The following is a 21701-nucleotide window of genomic DNA, read 5'->3' on the forward strand; positions in this document are numbered from 1 at the left end:
CTTTGAGCATATCACACACATCACAGATCATGTAGAATTCAATGGTCACTAAGGGTTCAAGATCTAGGGTTGTTAAAAATGGAGTCTTCTCAAGTTCATTGCTTTTTGAGCTACTAAATCTACCAGTCTTTGGGCTGCTGAGAATCAAAAGTTCATAGATTCACAGATTGCAATTATTAGGGAGAAGCATTTCATTTAAACTCCTTGTTAAGTAACTTAGCTCCCAACTTACAGTAGTTTTGAAAGTGTTGTTAATCATGTTCTTTTTCCAAATATCATTACATAAAAATAATCGTTATAAATACATCATTACAGTACACCTTTGTCATTCAATTAAATGGAACAGGAAAGCATTTTTTTTGTACATGTTATGTATATTGAGTTATTTTTTCCTCCCATTCGGTTCATCATTTGAAAACTGTTTAATTCTCGCCTGTCAGACAAAAGATACCGGATCCGGCACAAATTAACCCCATATCATAATTCTAGGGGTCTTGCTACCAAATACAACCTTTTGATTCTCAAGCCATGTCTTACTACACAAATACAACCTTTCGATTCTAAAGCCATGTCTTACTACACACATACATCTACATTTACTGTATCGGTGGTTGGAAAGGTTTTGAGCAGGAAGTTGCTTACTTTTACAGCTCTCAAGTGTCGCAATGAACAACCAAAAACCTGAAGAAATGAAATACTTTCACTTATTATGGACTGTATTACATGACATTCACTTAGAATTATGTATTAAGTGGACAGGGGGCAGTGCTACTATTGTCAGACTAAGGGGGTGGCGTGGGGCCAATCCACAAATACTCCACATACTTTCCATGTTCTGCAGGGATAATCATCATACTTTCAAGAGTGTGTATTTACTGTAAATTAAGGAGCTGTAGAATGGTTTGTTCAGGGGTGTCCTCCAATGTCTGGAGGTTTGACAAATGACACATTGTACATGTTTTGTTGAAATCCACTCCTTAGAAGGCTTTTCCCACTTTATATAATTGAAATAGTGTCAGGCTTATAAATAGTGTTTACTGTAATGTCTTCCTGGTATGGTATGGCTTGTGAGTCTGAATGATGTTATAGTGTGCATTAAATGCTGTCCCCTAAGCAATATTGATAGCAAAATGTTTTACCTCAGTGTAACCTGAGGGAAAATCTTTTAATAAATGTGTGCATATTGTGACCGAAGCCAGTTTAGAAAGTCAACACAAGAACTGTTGGAAAGGAGTGCCAGAAAGGAAGGCCTTTTACATTATTTTAATAATGTAAAACCCTAAAACATGAACTATCTAGACAATATGTTCTCTCTATCAGCAGTCAGTTCAATAAATAACTTCCATAATCCAGAACAAATATGTTATTAACTTACAAACCCCACCATGGCTGTACAAAATAAGAGCATGTTGAGCAGATTTGCATGACTTACATCCACCATGTACATTTAAAATGTAAGTACAGCATATGCATGAAGAGACTAGATTCTAAAACTCACCATAGTAGAATAAGTGGTTCTCTAAAATATACTGTACATCCCCAGCAGGAGAGGAATAAGGCTCGAGTTACAATACATTAGTAAACTATCAGAATCTGAACTACACCAATGCAGTCACTGTTTCTAAGGTGGTAAACATAATAGAGGTCTGGACTGCACCTTAACCTCTTACTATAATAAAAATAATCCCACAAGTAAAAAAAAAAAATCTAAATGCTTCATGAGTGCAAAGTAACTTTATGCAAGCATGTTGGACACTTGGCTATAGCAGTTTTATGAATACTGCAAGATCTTAACACATCCATTGAGTTAAGAGTGTGAGCAAAATGAATTGGTTGGTTAAAGCAATGCATATAAAAATCCTCAAGAGAATTGTTTAATCGTCACCCTCTACCAGCAGAAAGACATTTAAGAATTGAGGAGAATAAAGGACAAAATCTGTACCTGAAGTTGCATTTTTGTATCTTTGCTGACACTTTTTGTTCTCCATCTTCTGCTCAGTCGCTTGTCTTTCTTTGTTATATCTACACAATTAGCCTACATTGTTCAAATGGATTAGAATATACAATAACGAGTTAATGTTACAGATCAACAGCCAAACAGCCTTTTTCTAATACAAAGATACTTTCTGGTAGCATGTTAATGAAGCCATGGTATGTCATGTTTTGCAATGAAATGACAAAAGGGGCCGTATTTTAATCTGAGTAACACCAAAGCAGCTCTATTGGATATAATGGATTTCTGGTGGTGTTACATAAAAAGTATATGAAAATAAACACAAAATATTAGTATGTATTGGCTACAAAATAGGTTGAAGCACTAGGATAGTGGTTATTTTACAATGGAGGGGTTTGTCCTACCTTAGAATAACCTTCACGGAATGTATTTTTCCATAAAATATTTGTACTCCCATAATATATGTATAAAACAACTTTGTAGTTGGTATGATATGAAATTGAAATAAGAAAAACAACATTCAGAATGTATTTCATCATAGTCAATACAAGGGTCAATGATGTTGGATAATCAACTGGGAAACTGCACCTTATTTTCTTTCCTTTTTGTCTAGTTTCCAGATAGACAGCAGTGGAGACATAAGTTACATAGCAAGTGTGGAAAAAAGCCACAGGGAAAGCATCTACACACAGCCCCCTCAATGTGTCTCTACCTTGGCTTGAAGGATACCGATTTGATAATTTTACACAGTAGTCTAGTCTCCATGTAAACTCAAACCTTTATTTTGTTTCCTGCTGACCTGGGCTGAAGCGGAAATCTACTATGAAAGATCTCATAACAGCATTCTGCTTACTTACTCACTTAGCCCCCACTGTGTAGCATAGCGTAATGCAATTTCCATGACTTTCTTTTTACCTGCATGTCAGTGAAGTTGGGTGCAGACTGCGTCCTTTGCAGAATTTCAAGATTTTGTAGTAGTCTGCTCAGTTCCACAAGGCCTGACTGACAGTTTGCAAGCTCTGAAGTAAAAGAAATAAAAGCAGCACAGGTTTAAGGTTTAAGGTTTAAGTTGAGCAGAGTTTTATAGTTATACATGAGGTAGAATAATCCTACCCTATCTGAACTTCTATTTGCCTGCTGATAAACTATAATTCCACTGTCATTTGTATTATGTAAGATTCAAAATTATTTTAAATAAGATAGGATAACCTTCCAGAAAATCCATTTGTTATTTACCAGATTTGCCTCTGAGGCCAAACATTCGATTTTGGTCAAAATTGGAAAGAATGAGGTATATTACTAATTTGATAAAATATACTGTACATGCAAAATTACTGTGGTAAGAATTGATGGGTGATGTGACAAAAGCAAAAACAGCTGCTTTGAAAAGAGCAGATCCAGAATATATTAACCAGAGAAATATGATTTTCAAAAGTATCTGACCAGCAAGCTTATGAATAACTTACAAAAGGTGTTCATTTTCAGTTCTGTTGTAATGCATAGTTCATCTTGTAAACAGTTTTCAGTTGAACTCAAATAGCCTGCACTCTCTGACTGCAAATTGAGCACAACTCACCTTCTGCACACTTGTCCATCTCTTCAGATTCTTGTAGCCAAGCAGCCACTTTGCTTTGTCCATTGCTGTATGATGCAGGTAAGCTGCTGGTGCTGGGAATGGGAGGCTGCCAGGGTAAGGTTTTCGGCTTTGTCTAAAACCAAGAAAACACGCATAACCAAAAGAGGTAAAAGTTGAACTTTCTGATATCATAACTAGGGTACAAGATCTAAAATATCAGAATAAGAGATTATTAAGACCTTTGTGAGATGTCTTAATAATCACTTTATATACAGCAGTCCTCAGCACTCCCACATGTGCAGATACAAGTTGCATGTTAAAACAGCTGAAATTATGGGAACAATCAATTATCTTCCACAATTTGAAAAAGGTCTACAGTATTGCAACTAACCTCCCCTAAAATGTCCAGAAATAATTGGCTATACAGGTATACTACAATCACAGTGAGTAAGCATTAGTAATACCTACATGTCAAAATGAAGTCACTGGATTATTTATGAAATCACTGTCCTTGGTAAAATAGATTTTTATGTCACACGTCAGTAAAACACAATAAAAGGAGATACCTTTCCTTCGGATCCGGCTGCATTCATTGCCGATTCCGCATTAGGTGAAGGAAACATGTGAAAAGGGGCATCTCTGGGCGATCGCACAATTTCATTCTGCCGATACAAGCGGTGGTGTCGGAGCTTTGACACCCATGCATCAAAAACTTCTTGGGATTTGACCTGAAAATAAACCATGAAAGAATGTGCCCTGAGAGCTGCCCAGCTTTCTGTCTGGTCCCTGTTTAAGGATTCCACTCTTGATCATCCAGGGAGAGAGAAAGCTGCACTGGCTTTCACAAAACCTACCTTCAAATGATAGATGTGTTCTTCCGTGTCAAGGTCAATTCTCCGAGCCTTCTTTTTTATTGACATCACTGACAAACCAATGTCAATACTTCCATGCAGTTTGCCTTTCTGAATCTTAAGACAAGACAAAGATGCATTCAAATGAATAGTACTATCCAGATATTACAACTAACAAACATCATTAATTGCAGTGGTTCAATGAAACCTGAATGCATATAAATATACATGCCTGATCTTTAATCTATGCATCGACCAACAACATACTATTTGAATCTTATTTTCCACCTTTGATTCTGTATTAAATGAAATTGCTGTACGTTGACATTTTTATATATATTTAAAAAAAAAATGCAGTCAGCAAATTGCAATTGCATTTCACAAAACCAAACGCTTTTAGACTTATTTGATCAAAAGAGTATTAAATGACAAGGTCGGTGAGGGAATGTTATTTTTCAAGGTGCATATTTCTCCTGCACTATTTTGTCAGGACACAAATTTACATGATTTAAACAGGCTGACACAAAGTAAAATTCAATTTCCATATGTCTGATTAATGAAAGGTTTGAATGAACATGCTCTTTGTAATCTATAATGTGACACCAATGATATCAGGGAATGTATATGAAACAGTCAAGGAGGCACTGACTGTATGGTGTCTCAAAGCTTAACCAATTTTGTTCAAATAAATCGATGCAAAATATCTCTTATTCGGCAATCCAGCACCCTTACTTCCTAAGGTTCTTCATGTGGAGGTGAAAATGAATGTACAGTAGCAACCTACTATTAATAACACTGAAAAAATCTATGTTGCATTCATTCAAATCCAATGGTGAATGACTTATTGCTAAGCTGATGCAGAGCTTATATATAATTAACTTCATAAATGTACCTACTTAGCTTAGATTTAAACATTTATTTTCAATGCACTGCACTTGTTACTGTATAGAAACAAGATACTACTTGAAAATGCTGTAGAGTGCTCTGTTTAGACTCCACTCTGTTCATGCTGTAATTTGGCCTCTGCATGCTGTTTTACCTTTATTTCTGACTACTGTCAATGATAATGACTTTACAATGCAATGGCGACAAAAAAATGAATAACATTCTCCATTTTTCAGAAGAGAAGTGTGTTTTGTCAATCATTTTTAAGTTCTTGTAAACAAATATATTGGTCTAGATAAAAGTGCAAGTGTATCTCTGAGCCAATTCTGCTAATGCATTACCTCTGTGTAATAACTTCCTTTAAATTTTACTCAGCAGAATCCACACAGGCTGGGGTCTAGAGACAAGGTTACAGCAACACTGCACAATCTGTACATTCATTAAAGGTGACTTACATCAATGGGAGACTTGGAGTACTTCAAGATTCCGTTATCCAACACAAAAAATCTCTGGGTAAAGAATGAAAGGTACCAGTTACTGAAAGCATGGGAGGGATTTTGTTTTAGGAGAATTGTCTTTTATTCAATTTTTTGCTGAATAAAAGTTGTGCATTTCTTTTCAGCACAAAATACATTAATGGAAAATACAGTCAGAAAAAAAAAAGTCAACTTGCTTGCAATTATGTTTACAGTATAAATATGCCCAGTGTACTGTATGTATGTACAGTAGATCAACAGAACTACTGACACACATTATGACTTTATAACCTTTACATTTGGAAAGCCTATTTAAAGCCTACTAAACTCTTCCACTTTTACATATTTGCATCACTGTCAAAAAAATGACTCATTATGGAATTTGTATGTATGCTGTACTGCAATTCTAAACATTATTCTTTTGTTTTAGAAGTTTTGCAAGGGTGGAGTTTGAGCTTAACAAGCTCTCCATAAACAGCACGTCATACAATGGTTAACTTGGGGAAATGTAGCATCTGTAAGTAGCTCCTCTTTGTTAAGGCAGTTTTTTACACAATAGAACAATGGCACGGTATTGGGTTCACCACAAAACAATAAATAACCTTATGCCAGCCTTTTAAGGGCCACTTTCTCTTCTTCAGCATGAAGCCTTCATGTTTTTCTGGCTTCTGGACATTTGTTTGCCCAATCTTCAGACCCTCAACGATCTCCCAGCTGTCGCCCTCCTGCCAGAAGAACAACAGAGTTCACACTTATTTATTCACAGCTCTGCACAGGACAGCCCGTCTTGAGGAGAATGGTTTTCAAATGTTTTTAAATGATGAGGATGCCTATCACTCAAGGATCTGTGTCCTCTGCATTTACACTTCATTAACTTTTCCTTACTCAGCATTCCAGCACCCTTACTTCCTAAGGTTCTTCATGTGGGGGTGAAAATAAATGTACAGTAGCAACCTACCATTAATAACACTGAAAAAATGGTTTGACAAACATAGGCTAATTTAAGATCTCCGCATTGGTCAGACTTAAAGAATAAGCTTTGACAGCCTGACAACATACAGGATGCTGAAAAATGTGATAACCCTCCTGTGGAGTTTATGCCAAAAGCAAGTACAGAAATGACCTGAAGGGCATTAGATTATGCAGCCAGCGGATTTGACTTTATTACTGGCATGAACAGTAATATAGCAGTTGTGGACACAACCAGCTAATGTTTTGTTGAACGAGAATGTTATCATAACTATACAATTAAAAAACACATTACAGGTTTTAGTACCATAAAATAATTCCATTACCTACATCCACGGCATGTAGAATATAATCTAATATAATCAGATTGTACTGTTTTAAGCCCTTACACAGAATTTATTATTGAGGCAGTTTGATTAATTTGTAATGTTTTCTTCTTATGTATGCTACACAGTTTACCTACATAAAGTAGGGAATATATTATTTACCTACAATAATACACATATAAAAACAAGAATCTGTCCATTTAAGTTACGTTGATAGATCCCCTCAGAATTCTAAACTTGTAGGACCACAACTGGCCTAATGTTAGTGACCTTGTTTTATATGAAGTGGGCCTACTGTATGTGGGAATATTGCATAGAACTGATCACACACACACACACACACACACACTACTATTGCTTGTCATTTGCTATGTCCAGCATTCTAAATCTCCTTTGGAAATACTGTTAACCTGCTGCCCATGTACATGTGGACGAGTGCAGGTGTCTTGCCCATCAAAGACAGCCCATAATGAGTTGATTCACTTCTGACCTCACTGTTGTGAATAGCTGGTCTGTGAAGTATTAGAAATCCATTAGTCAGACAAATTATTTTTTTAATACCCATTTTTTTATTTTTTTTTTATTTAAAGCAGCAGTATCCAACACTATTTGGGACTAAAACAGAATTTTTTAAAGTCATTTTCTAGTGTTCTCTTGTTTAATCCTTGAATCCTCTTTACACTCTTAAAGCACTGTTATTCACAAAAAAGGTTTATTTAGCTGTAGGTTAATATAAAGCTGTCTTATACATTTATAAAGCAATGCTGCATGGATTCCTTTGTACTTTATAATCTCAAGACAGATTTTAAGATTGAGTGTTTCAGTTATGAAGTATGACATACAAATATCTGTAAATTATGGCTTTCATTATTGGCAATGTATTCTTCTTGAGCCTGCATGTCCTGCAACTTGCTTACATTGAAGAACTCCAGTATAGATTTTGTTCATGGATAGTCATTCCTTTTCTAACAGCAGTGCAATTTTAAAACCCAAACTACCTTGCAGTATAACAATAGCAGCCAATAGTTAACAAAATAGTCTAGATAAGTACTGGATCAATACTGCACATGGTTTAAATAAGAACCTATTGTCGAGACATCCACCTTGAGTAAGGGTGCTTAATAAAGCAGCTGCAGTGTTCAGAGAAACGAAAGAATTATAAATGCACTGCATTCATTATATCCAAATTTGGTGCATTCAGTTTTCACTATATGATAGAAAACATACCAATTCACTTTCATTAAACCCAAGAAATGAAAGTTTAACACACAGACTGAGAGATGCCTCAGACTTGGATACTCTAAAGTTGTACAGCACTTTCAGTTGGATAAGCAGCTCTACAGATATACAGATATGCAAATGTGACAACCAGACAGATGAACAGGTGGAGAGACAGGTCATATCTACAGAGAGGGATCATACATGAATATTAAACACAGCTGAATAACAATCTTTACAAATCCATCCACTGAAGCATCACAAAGCACTACAGTAGAGGCATTACATTACCAAGCTGCTGCAACTACAGAATGCAAACACTGCAGGTCACAGTCATCACAATCCTACAGTACTCTTGTGCCGATTTCTATTTTGTGACAGTGGTTTTGTTTATGATGGGCAATTGATCCATAAGAATACCAAGGAAGGGACCCTGGGACGGATTACACCAGAGGGACTCATATTTGTGAAGCAGACAGAAATGAGTGGGATGTGAGGGGTTAAATTTGCTGTCCGAAATGAGATCCCCTGGGCATCATAATCGCCAGCTGACTGGTGAGCACTGCTCCTGTAAATGTTACAGTGCCACAGAATAAGTTGAGTTTCACAAATAAAGTCCCAAGAAGAGATCTTAATAGAAAGCTGCAATGTTTCATAATCCTGTTAAATTTTACACTTAGTGCACATATAATAATGCCGATTATGTACAATATACAGTAGTTAGCAAACTGAGAAGCCTCTTTTAAGTCAGCTTTCTGCACATAATGCTTGAAAAATGAACACTGTAGGCACATCAGATTTGGTGGACCACTGGAAGAAAAACGGCTATTTGTCTTACAAGCACACTTGCTGGCTGAGGTAAAGAAAAAAATTAATAAATTCATAAATAAATAAAAACATTTTTTAATCAATTCTGGCCTGTAGCAAGAGATCACACAAGAGGCTTTTTGGCCCAGACTAGTGTACAAAAATAGGTTCAACAAGCCCAGTGGGCTGGCAGTACACCATCTTTTAAATGTTAAGATAAGAATTAAAGTATCTACTGTAACACAATAAAACAGGAACATTACACTCATAGCATCATCCAACATCTCACATGCTCAAAATTTGGTGTCACTATTGTTTTTTTTCTAATTGTTAGTGTGAAACACCACATCAAAAGGCAATATGTAAAAAAATCAAACCATTCGATTACACTCAAAACAATTACATTTTAAAATGGGCATTACAACCTGCACAATTAGTTTCTGAAGGTTATTTCATTCAGAGACATCCAAACAGCTTACAGTGTGGATCACTGACCTTCACGAGAGAGATGCTCTCAGTATCTGGCATTGTATCGCTGAGAAAGACATCACTATCAGAAGAGTCACTTCCTTCTAACATCACAGTGCACTGAAATAATTGGATAACAGTTATGAAAGATGTATAATCCTTTGGCTATAATGTACTAGTACAGTAACAGTAGACAATTCAAAAGAAACACCTACTTAAAAATGTATGAAAGTAGCTTCAAATTGAAATGTATTGTATTTCCTATATTACTTTATAGTGTTTGCAATAATTCTTGAAGGTTCTGGGTTACGTTGCTCCGATACTGAATTACTACCATTACCTGTTTTCAAGTTTTGAGCTTGTTTGAAGAATCCTAGGTGTTTGCACTGAACTTACTCCTTCCATTCAAATGATTTGAGAATGTGACCTTTCAACTCAGCCTGCCCCTTCTATTCTTCACTTACATAAGCACTTAAATAACATGAGAAAGCCCTGGCATTTAGTATTCTCTATGCCAGTTAAAGGTTATGCCAGGTAAAGGCAGATTTAGAGAAGCCTTCATACCATGCATACCACTCAGAATCATGACAACAGTATTTTTAAGAATACCAGATATTCATTGATGGCTTCTATAATTACAGACCCTAAGCTTTGTGTTTAAACAATTAAAATGTATATTTGGCCATTTATAGACATGAAAAAAGCCTCAAAAAGCCAGCCCCAGAAACCCTTTAAATAAGATGATTTATAGCTCCATTATTCATAGTATTTTATCTGGAGATTTTAGCAGCAATACACAGTAATGTGTGTTGCATCAACAGAATCTTTGGTCTTTTTAGGGAATAATATATATTTGTTTTGTTGGTTTTCCATATTGTACGTGGTGCACTGCTTAAATACAGTATGACTGACACCATGTATGCTTATCAGCAAATTCTGTGACAGGTTGGCATTGCATGTCCCATGCCAACACCAATAATGCCCATTCATCACGGGACCAACATTAGGGTTGTTTCTGGGATGCTGCAAATATCTTGGAATATGCCAGGAAATACACTGCCAGTGGCAGCGATTCACGTTGTTCACATTTAGGTTTGTTTAAATTCTGTCCCAACGCAAGAGGTCCAAAAATTCAATTTGTGCGAACCTATCCCTGCTGTCAGTGTTCTGTACTAAAATACTGTAAATACTGAATTCCCAGAATAGAATCAATATAATGATTTAACAACAACCAATACATTTCCTTTCACCATTAGCATTTTCAAGTATATTCTCAATGGGAAAATATTTTCAGGAAAATACCATTAAAAGATTTTTCATTCGGGTTTGTTTACTAAGGACATGGTTAATGGGTCATTGATCTATATTACCAGCAACGAAATCTTTAATGTAACATCTTATTATGAGCAAAGCCCTCAAAGGGTTTGTCAAGTGCTCAATAGCTGCCCATACTACAGATGATACATTCCATTTTCATTTTCTAAATCTGCCTGTAACTTGTTGTCGAAGCATCCAGAAAACTAATAAACATATGGTATGAAACTATTCTCTGAAACTTAAAATTTGCATTACCTGAACATGGTTGGGTTACGGTACCATAAACCAAGCATGTTCGGGGTAACCAGGTTAAACCAGGATTGATTGTTTAAAAACGTAATTCAAACTGTGCCGGTGGTCTGGCATACTGAACTTTGTGGCCAATCCAATACTATTCTATAATTATCAATGTGCAATTTGGTTTTGTAATTTTATTTGCAGTATACTCCAGTACAGATGTTGATTTTAAAATACATCCAGGCACCTCTCCTGTGTACCTACCCAAGTCTCTATGTCACAGAGTCAAGGAGCTCTGTGGAGTTTTCTGAAAGTATAGCGCTGTGGGCCCAGATGTGGCAGGAAAGAGACTGAGACAAGGAAGCTGCAGTTTAAGCACTAGAGTGCACATTTAATAAACAAACAAAATACGGCATGAGGGACAAAATAAAACAAAACACAAAACTTACAAGAGCCAGGCTGAGCTATGCCTTCACTGGCTTTCCTTCAAACCAGTTTTTTCTCCCTTTTTATACAGGTGGTCATTCCCCAATTAGAACCAATTACGTCATAAGGGAATGACCACACCTGTGATTGTTTGCAGGGATAGGATTTAACCACACCCCTGCCACATACCTCCCATCATGTGCATTGCACACATGACCGCATCCGGCCACCTCCCCCACATTGTCTGTCTTTTTCCCCCCCCGGATTCTTGTGGGTGGGCTAGCGGCCGGGTTGGTCCCGTCTCTGGTGCTTCCCCATGGAGACGAGGACGTGGACGGGGCATTGGGAGCGCAGGCTGGTGACCAGGTGGATGCAGCAGTGCATATATACAATCTCACCAAAGACTATGCAAATACAATAGAACATAATGTCTTTCACAGCTGCATAGGCTACTTGGCTCAAGAGATCTTAAGATATACAGTAACCACAACATTCTCAGTCCTGCCGCAATTTTCGTGATCATGCTCCCTTTCTGCTACAATGATTTTAGGTTTTAATCAGCTGTACACATTCCCTAATTTTTAAGGCACATCTCTCAGTTATTTAAAAAACATTCTGAATTGTAATCCTCTCCTCTTGTGCTTAGGTAGTTACATTACAAGGTCGCAAACTGTTCTTCATAATAAAACCTCCCGAAGTGTTTTACAATTAATTTTAATCTTCAATTTAATCTTCACTCATAAATGTAGGCTCATATACCCACACAATGCTAAGTGTGGCAATCTTCAAAGCTCAATATCCCTGCCAAGCCTCTTACATGTATAAAACAAATCAGTCACAAAATGGCACCTTATCATCGGAGGGCTTCCCCAACTAAAAAGCTCATCATCCATAGAACATTAAAATGTATGAGTTTGCCTTTGATCTTCAGGGGTAGAGTTATGACAGCATTTCTGAAGCCACTATGTTAATATTTTGGTTATCTGAGGGCAAAATAAAAGGTCTTCATTGGCAGTAAAAGACCACATTTATTTTAAAACCCCAGTACTTATCATTATGTACAATTATTTTTTTGTATTGTATTGCTTAACAAATTATTACAAAATGCTCCTGTATGCAAACCCTTTGTATTTTATGAAAAAGGAAAGAAACATTTACCAGAAAACCTTAAATCCAATTTGAAATTCTGAAATAATTATTACCCCATGGACTACAAGGTCTTGTTTGAAGGAGCTACATAATGAGTAAGCAAGGTGCAGCTGTATGCAGTAGGTACTGTATTCATAAAAGACAAGAATGTAAATAAAACTAAAAACTGTTAGTATACGTTGACTAGATACTGTATTTATTTGCCTCTGTCAACACAGTTTGTTCAGTGGTCTCCTGAGGGAATTATCTTAATGATAATAAAACACCCCTGGTTACCTGAAATGCAACACCTGCACCAGTACTAATAATTTAAGGTGATCTGATTTAGTTCATCATGACCCTTCATCAATTATTAAGTGAGTCTTAGGAAAGTAGTGATGTCAAATCTTCCATTCAAGTCTCCGGTTGCTTTTGTGAAAATGTATTCCATACATACATACTGTGACCTCCCAGTTTAATTAAAAGGGCAGACATTAATTCCTTTATTTCAGTTTGTGTGGGTATGAGGAATAAAAATGAACACAGTCTACTGTACAAAAAAATACATAAAACAGAAAAGCAGTTCAAACAAACAAGTAATCATTGGTTCTAGGTTTAGTGTATGTTGAGAAATGCTCCCAAAACTTTTATAGGGATATAGTCTGTGCCATTTGCAATATTCTGCATTTTACAGCCACAAAATGTAACATTGAAATGAAAAAATAAGTTGTTGTCAAGGTAATTTGTTACTAAACGTAGGCACTGAATGCTGCAGTTTTTAAAAGGCTTTTGATTCATACAATATGAACAATTTTCCTTGATCATATTTTCCTATTCAAGCTTTTCATCTTATGTCTGTTGAAAAATCTTATCTCATTCAACTGTTCAATTAGACTGTCTACACCGGCACTGCTTTACTGACTTGGTATGCCGCATAATATTAAAAAACTTCTAACAAATGGATACTTGACATGATTAAACTGTAAAATAAAATAAAACTAAAGATTTTTATCAAATTAATTAGTCAATCCAGTTAAATTAATTAATATATGGCATTTCATGTTTGTACTCATATTGTAATCTAATGCAATAGAAGAATGATTACAAGCAGATCCAGCACATCTATAGATACTGTATAAGCAAAATACAGTGTAGAAATATTATACTACACTTCCTCCTTATTGTAAAGCCTTACTTTGACAGCTTATTTCAACACTAGGCTCCCCTTCTTTTGGCATTTCTCACGTCTTGATTTACTTTGCTTACAGTTCTTATCCACTGCCATACTTCTGTCTCTGCAGTACTGTGGGGACTATGAGGTCTGTAGAGTGGAAATGTGTTTGGGAAAACAGTGACACCTAACACAAAAGGTACAGAGAAGAAAAAACAGGCTAACCCCAGGACTACATTGTATGAGCTACTGCATGAGGACGGGTTAACTAAAATGAAATATTTCAAATAGAAAAGGAAGCACGTGTTTTGCACAGGAAACAGTCTACCAGGACTTCCCTAGGGCACATGGTGTGATAGGAAGGGACAAGTCTTAATGTATACAGTATCATATGCACCTATAGTTCATAGACAATTAAAAAGATATGCCAAAGACAGATAATGAAATGTGTGAAAATAAAGTTCTGTCTGTCTTACCTGCCGACTGTCTCTGTGGGAAGAAGTCGAAGAGCCACTCTTATGTGTCGGTGTTGATGTTTTGTGGACAGGAGTCAATGTTTTCTCCTCTGAACTCATGGTTCTGAGATGGTGGCCGCGTTGTTGATTCGCCATTGATACCCCAGCTATCTTTCCTCAAATAATAGAACAGGATGCCAGTCTCAACTTAAAGGGCATTATTCCATTCCTGGAGTAGAAGCAGCCTGACAATATGTACCTTCTCCTTACCTGAAACAAATAAACAACACAATTAAATACGACACTATTAACAGTACATATTAAAGTCTTACACATGTGCTTAGTTCATTTAGTTGTAATAAAATAAATCATGTAAGGATAGTACAGTACCTACAGAATGGAGTGCTGGAAGAGCATATATACTTTATTTAACAACTACTTGTCAATGACAATTATTATTGAAAATGAGCTATATCGTGCAGTTTTTAATCTTCAACAAGACATTGCATCAAAGGCAGATCATTAGAGTAATGAATAAATATTCCCAATATGAATTCAAGCCTAAATGCCCCCACCCCTGAAAGAAATAGAAACAAAATTATACAAATACATTAAGGCATTATCAGTATCCCCAGCACTAGAATGTGTGTGTGTTTTTTCTTATAGGAATTATGTGAATATTGTAAAATGCTTTAAACCGATTTCCTCAACTTATTTTGTACAAAAAATAATACAAGAGTGGGATCAATCTTTGAGCTTCAGTACTGTAATTTATTCCTTCAATGCGCACTGTTTAGCTTTCACCCACCAACCTTGAAATGAATGAGTCACTGATGCGGGACTCAGATTTCTAATTGTTTTGTTACTCTGAGAAAAAATACAGGGTTCTATTGTACACATTACTTGTTTGAAAATTTGATTTTTTTTTTAACAAATTGCACTGTAATATCCTGGATACTAAAAATACAGGTAAGGTAACATTTGCATATATTTACTTCATATACTTTTCACAATTGTGACTGAGGATGCAATGCCATTTATTATCAACATGTAGCCAACTTAACACAGTTATCCTCCCAATCTTACAATTGTGTTGCTAATGCAACGCAATAAAAGTGTAAGTACAACGAAGGACTTGGAATCGGAATTGGAATTTATTAAAAGGGAATAGGAATTGGAATTGATTTTAAAAAGGAATTGGAAATGGAATGTATCATTGAACAAAAGGAATTGACCCCAAGCCTGGCTATCAACATAACACAAAACTTCTGAAACCTAATGGCAAACAGATTAAATCAATTTCCCCACAGTATTTACAGTAGTGTTACAGCAATGTTAACTTACAGTACAGTCCTTAGTTAGTTAGTGCCCAAAGCACATACATACAGTATACTACACAGCAAAAGAATATACAGTTAACATTATCACAATAATGATGATTATCTTAAATCATATCAATGAAGTTCTCAGTACATTAAATAAACAAGTCTAAAAACAAATTATTCACGATAAAGACGATTGATTATTGTTCCAAACCTAAAATGATGTGTCAAGTCACTGTGTATACAGCAAAATAAGAAAAAAAATCAAGTCAAGACAGTTTGTACTGCATGTTAGCATTGTAATTAGCATAAAGCTTTAGCATTTACCATGTCTGGGGAGACAAAACAGATACCCATTTACAATTCTCTAAGAATTTTTAAATGTATGGCATCCAGGTCAAACCTTTCTGCAGCACACAGCAGCTCCCTGCATTGCAATGCCCTGATGCTAAGAAATAGTGCTTCAGGCGCCAGCTATTGCCAACCGGGCTGGGGTAGACCTATTTATTGCTTTGCTTTTATGCTGGGCAATCCTCTATGGCATGTAATTAATAATATGTCATGATCATAACTTCATCCACTCACTGTGCTGCACTCTGTAATGCATGTAAAGCTACATAGTTGCCTTTCATATTAACCTTTAGCTCAGTATCAGATCTAAAACAGTGAATGATTATTTTTCTTTTTTAGGTGTAAACACTGAACTCTTAAACAGCCATTGCTATTCATCAGCAGGGCAATGCCAAGAATGTAAAGTGAACAGAGATGGAAAATGAAAGTGATCTCTAATGGTCTTTTTTTTAAAACAGCAATCAGTGTAGAAAAATAGATGTGATAACGGCAATCAAGAGACTCTGAATAATTATTTTTCCAAAAGTAAATGTCGATTTACCCAACACATGTACAGATAGTTAGAGCGGCAGTGAGATAGTTCAGCTATCCCAGTTATTATCTTCCAGTGCGACAATAGAAAAAAGTCAACACCTTGACCCAACCCTATTCAACACATGAAAGTAAATTACATTTCACAATGTAATTGTATTGTACATCTGTAGGTATTACAATTAACTCTCTTCCCTGTATAACATAACACTATACTACACCAAATATTCTAACTGGAAACAAAACCATCTCATTGACTGCTAAAATCTTATTTTTCATGGTCAAAGGTTTTGAATTTCATGGTTTTGCTTTGTTGGGTTACACAGTATGTTGAACAGCATATTTTTCTTAATTAGCATAATTATTAAACGCTGTGATCCATGACTCTGTTAAGCCACTGTGGTATTAAGTTGTTAAAATAATGCACATTTTATGGATTTTTAGCCATCTGTCTTGACTTCCCTTAAAGCCATAAAGATTATCAAATACAAGTACTATAACAGTAACAAATAAATAGAATAATACATGAGTCAGAATATATAGTATTATCACATATGTCTGGTGGTAGTTTTGGGCAATATGTTATATTTTGACCCATATGTTATGTCAAATATTCTACGTTTCTTAAAACTGTTTTTTTTTTTCCATTTTTCCCAACTGAACGCAAAACGAGGTTTATGTCATTTTCCTGCTCTTAAAAAAAAAAAAAAAAAAAAAAAAAAAAACTTTTTCAATTCTTCTGCTGTTTAGGCGTTCTTGTTATTCCTTGGTTGAATTTCAGTGTCTGCACTTAGTACTAAACTTTCACCGAGAACAAAAAAAGGCCATGGTTTGTTTATAAAAGTTTGAGATATATTTTTTCACGTGCCTACGTATGAACATGAAGAATACAAGTCATGTCTTGTGTTGTATTACCATGGTAACAAAATATGGTCCTGTAAAAAATAGTAATGACCTATAAATGATCTCCATTAAGTTGCTTTAAAGAACATTAGACGATCCAAGTGTAGTTCTTAAAACTAAGTCTAAAAGTGATCCTATAATTTTCTATAGGAATCAGGCATATACAGTAAAGTTTCCCCTCTTTCTCTCTATCTTTCCAGTAACAGTAAATCCAATTATATTTTTATAACATGCTCCAAACAAACCTGAAATGGGTAAAATAATAACCAACTACAATACCTCCTGCATGTCCCTGGTTGTGGCTTGGCTTGTTTTATGTCAAAGTGTTAATTTCACATTTCCTGCCTTTGTATTTATCTCTCACAGTGGCATGTGAAATCACCCTGCTAACAAAGGATTACAGGCTGTGTGACAGGCTTCCGACAACAGGATGATGGGCTCTGCTTCTGTGGTGTAGAATAGACTATAATATGTACGTGTATACAGTACTGGCTAGCCAGGACTTCATTTGATATATGGCGTTGCCGTTCTCTTTACTGCAACTGTAAGGAAGCACCAAAAAACAAACAGAAACTATAAATTATGAATGTTTGACAATTTCAGCAGTTTTAGTATGGAGCAATTATCATTATCATATCTTAGTATGTGTTATCGAGTACTTTAAGCCCGTACAAAACCATTTTGAATATTTTTCTCTTTTACCATATATCAATTATAATTTCATTATAATTAAGTATATTAGGCTGAAAGCTTGACTTTGCAGACTAACATGTATTTTTCTCCAGTGGTATGAAAGAAACTCTGCTGTGCGCACACTCTACCCTTGTGCAAACCTGGATTTTGCACTGTGTTGGGTCTTCATGCATAATTCAGTCTTCTGGTAGGCTATAAATTCACTATGGTTAACATGTAAATAATTTATATTAATCATTTTAAAATTTGCAAGGCTTGAATTTCTTTACAGTACCTAGTACAGCTGTATCTGATTAGCACTAGGTAAGATTTAGAGAAACATTAATTGCCTCTGTGAAACCAACCTTAAGAATCCAAAAAGTTAGAGCTAGACTATCAAAAATAAAATAATGTAAAACCAAAGTCCATTGTCCAAGGTGTTAATTAAAAAACATAGTTGAGAGCCTGTTAGGGACCCGAACAGAGATCAGTCCGGTAAATTAATACCACACACAAAGTGCTGAGCACATTGACTGCTTCTCAAACACAATCTCACAGCCACTGATCTACTGGAAGACTAAATAAAGACCTTCCTGAATCAGCAGCGACTCATCAACTTTCTTAAATCACTTTTCAGAGGTTAATGAAATGTTGATATACAATAGCAGCAAAACGCACATCAAAAAACAAATGGAAGATTAACAAAACTGTAAAGAAATGCCAGCAGGAAAAGGACATTCTGTAACAGGGCTGTGCTGAATTATGGAAATGCTTGCTGAATGTGTTTGACACCACAATACCAGTCTGTTAGCCTACAGTATATTCACAGAAGAAAAAATTAAATGTTTCAGTCATGCCCGTCACACATATTATAAAGATGACACTACATTCATGTATATATTCAATGCTTTGTTTCAGATGATGAAATGGCTTATCAGAAATATACCCTGCAGTAGAGTTAATCCTGGGATCATCACTAAATTATTTCCATAACCAACACAGTGATTTCCACCTGTACCCTTCAGTGTAGTCTTACAACAAGCCTTTTCTAGTCACTTAAACTGTGTTTTTTTTGTATTGGCATATCTCATATCTCTGTTTGTCACCTTCAATGTTATTTCTTTACAGAAACAGCTTGTATTCACAATATTTAAAATGATATGATGTGGTGATACCATTATAATTATGGCAAATCAGTTTAATGATTGTATTTTTGTTTTTTTTCTGCAGGTCCCTTCACAGATCCCAGCCATAATTTTAATACAAAATAATATGAATATACTGATTAGATTGCAAAATGTTCATACATAGGATGTGCTAGTACAGTAGATATTGTAGTAGTCCTGCCCAAAGACCATTTAACACAAACTGCTTTCATGTTTGTGGAGATGGCAAAATATTTCACAACCCTTTATCACTTGAATTTTTCCCTTCAGGTTCAAAATGTAAGGCTGCCAGACTTGATGAGGCTTGCTCATCAGATCAATTGAAGGATCCACCTATTCCATTGATTTAGGCTTGTCACAAATTTGATGATCCCCAATTACCAACACATCCATTTTGGTGTAATGCTTGGCTCTTGACCTGCTGTTTTATTCACTTCATCACCATTTTTCTCACTCCAATCGATACATTTGAAAAATGAACAGTTGTCAACAATTTAAAACCCTGTTTGTCAAGCTGCTATAGAATATACTGTATGCAATGCTACAGTTTACAGTACTCGTTTTCCATGTTACTGTTACACAAAAACATATTAAAAGCAGAGGGCAATGGACACCATGTTTTTTTTTTATCAAGTTGCCTTTCTTGCAGAGGCTTCTTTCTAATCCATACATGTAGAATTATATGACAACAATCCAGCACACATTATCATTATTAATTAATACAACAGAGAAAGGGAAATTATGTAATTTTTCTAACTGCTCCATACACCCAGTAGATCTGATTTGAATGTTTGCTGAGTGAATTTACATTCATATCAGGAAACCTAGCCTATCTTGTTATTGAATTCTGACATCAAACCGAATGCCCTTCTGAGCTTTGCAGCTACGTAATCCAGGCTTAAATACAAGCCTGTGCAGATCTAACCACACACCAGTTCCAAAACATATTCACAACTAATCTTATTGTACAAAAGAACCCAACTCTGCCAGATGGTTACCTTTCCATTAATATGGGTTTACACCAAATACCCAGAGGTCAGTTATTTCATTCATACTGATTATCCTTCCTTTGCATAATTAAATGTAACAACCAATCTCCAGCATTGAGATCGCTTTACAGGTAAAGTATCTGAAGCTTCATAGCTTTGTTTCTCTCTGCTGAATGAAACATGAGCAATTCTATTTGTATCTATCCCATGAAAGAGAATCAATTTATTGTTAATAAGGATGATCAATCTATGTGGAGAATCCCCTGGCAGTATTAAAAGTAATTGTTACTGATAAACAAGAGAGTGGGACTAGAAACCTGAAAGCTCATTAAACATCAGTCAGTGTGCTTGGTGGTCATGACAATAATAATAATAATAATAATAATAATAATAATAATAATAATAATCACTGCATAGCGGTGAAAGCGCTTTTCATTACAACCTTAACGGCAGCTGCCTTTTTCAAACCTTAATCCCATTTTTACAACTTTTATTTTACTTTTTTATTGAAATAATGAGCTATTAACGTTTCATTTTTTTAATGTTATATGTATTTTAGTCGTGCTGTTTAAGATCGGCAGCATAATTAAAAGTAATAATCTCCAGGATTTAGGGTCACCATTGAAGTAAAGCATAACTGCTTCTTTCTGGCGTACAGGATAAACACATACTGGTAATTAAGCAGCAAGGAGCCTGAGCTTCTGGTGGGTGATGGCACGTCATGCAGAAAGTGGTTCATGGATGAGCATATAACTACTGAAACAAATATGTTTGCAGAATCTTCTATATAATATGGTTAGCTGCAGTATGAAATTGTAAAACACAAGTTTTGCTTGTGAATATGTGAAGAGCGAATCCCCACCCCAGTATTAGCTGTCACATTCAGCACAGAAGCAGGGCAGGGCTGAAAGACGTTGGTGTGGGTTGTTCTCAAGGTTAAGCATCTACCAGGCTGCTTGGCTCTGCAGACCTCCTTCACAACACCCTCTGCTACATCAGCAGAACACTCTGGTTTCATCTCCTGGCATGATGTATCGTAGGACTCCTTACACTGTCAATGACCATAATGAAACAGTGCAGTTTTATAAATGGGTCACAAAGCAGTAGAAAGCTTCACTAACAGTGAACTACGTATGGTTTGTTATGTCTGCATTAGTATATCCTGACCAAAAGCTCAGTTTTTGAATAATCACTATGACCTGTTTATTATGTTTTCTTTGATGTCACAACCAAATGTGCACATATTGCTCATTGGACGTCATTAGAATATTCTTTGAACATCATTTCAAAATGTGAACATCTCAAACCCATTACTCTTGTACATCAATTATAGTCTTGGTGCACAATAAGAAATGGAGATGACTTAAATAAATATTCATACAATAATTTAATTAATTAAACTCAGATAGAGAAACAAATTGAGTTTGCAATGGCCTTTCAGCTCAAGTGTAATGGGCTTCCTTTCTTTCTTCAGGTACCCACTTAATTGCATGATTCATCCAA

The 21701-nt window shown here is 35.7% G+C and overlaps 1 protein-coding gene across 2 annotated transcripts in view; it reads right to left on the bottom strand.

Annotated features, from left to right (window-relative positions):
- Nucleotides 1–21701, bottom strand: part of LOC117402604 (oxysterol-binding protein-related protein 6-like) — a 46151-nt gene that overhangs the window by 21954 nt on the left and 2496 nt on the right. The window contains exons 2-9 of one of the 2 annotated variants that reach the window (XM_034003930.3): nt 14286–14534; nt 6345–6467; nt 5722–5775; nt 4385–4498; nt 4097–4258; nt 3531–3663; nt 2870–2973; nt 1943–2035 (exon numbers count right to left, since the gene is read on the bottom strand). In XM_034003930.3, coding sequence (XP_033859821.2) covers nt 1943–2035; nt 2870–2973; nt 3531–3663; nt 4097–4258; nt 4385–4498; nt 5722–5775; nt 6345–6467; nt 14286–14420 — 918 coding nt within the window. In that variant the 5' untranslated portion in view covers nt 14421–14534. The remainder of the gene's footprint in view (nt 1–1942; nt 2036–2869; nt 2974–3530; nt 3664–4096; nt 4259–4384; nt 4499–5721; nt 5776–6344; nt 6468–14285; nt 14535–21701) is intronic. The other variant, XM_034003955.3, reaches the window with a different exon arrangement.

The sequence above is a fragment of the Acipenser ruthenus genome, chromosome 10 (assembly GCF_902713425.1).
Source record: "Acipenser ruthenus chromosome 10, fAciRut3.2 maternal haplotype, whole genome shotgun sequence".
Taxonomy (NCBI): Eukaryota; Metazoa; Chordata; class Actinopteri; order Acipenseriformes; family Acipenseridae; genus Acipenser; species Acipenser ruthenus.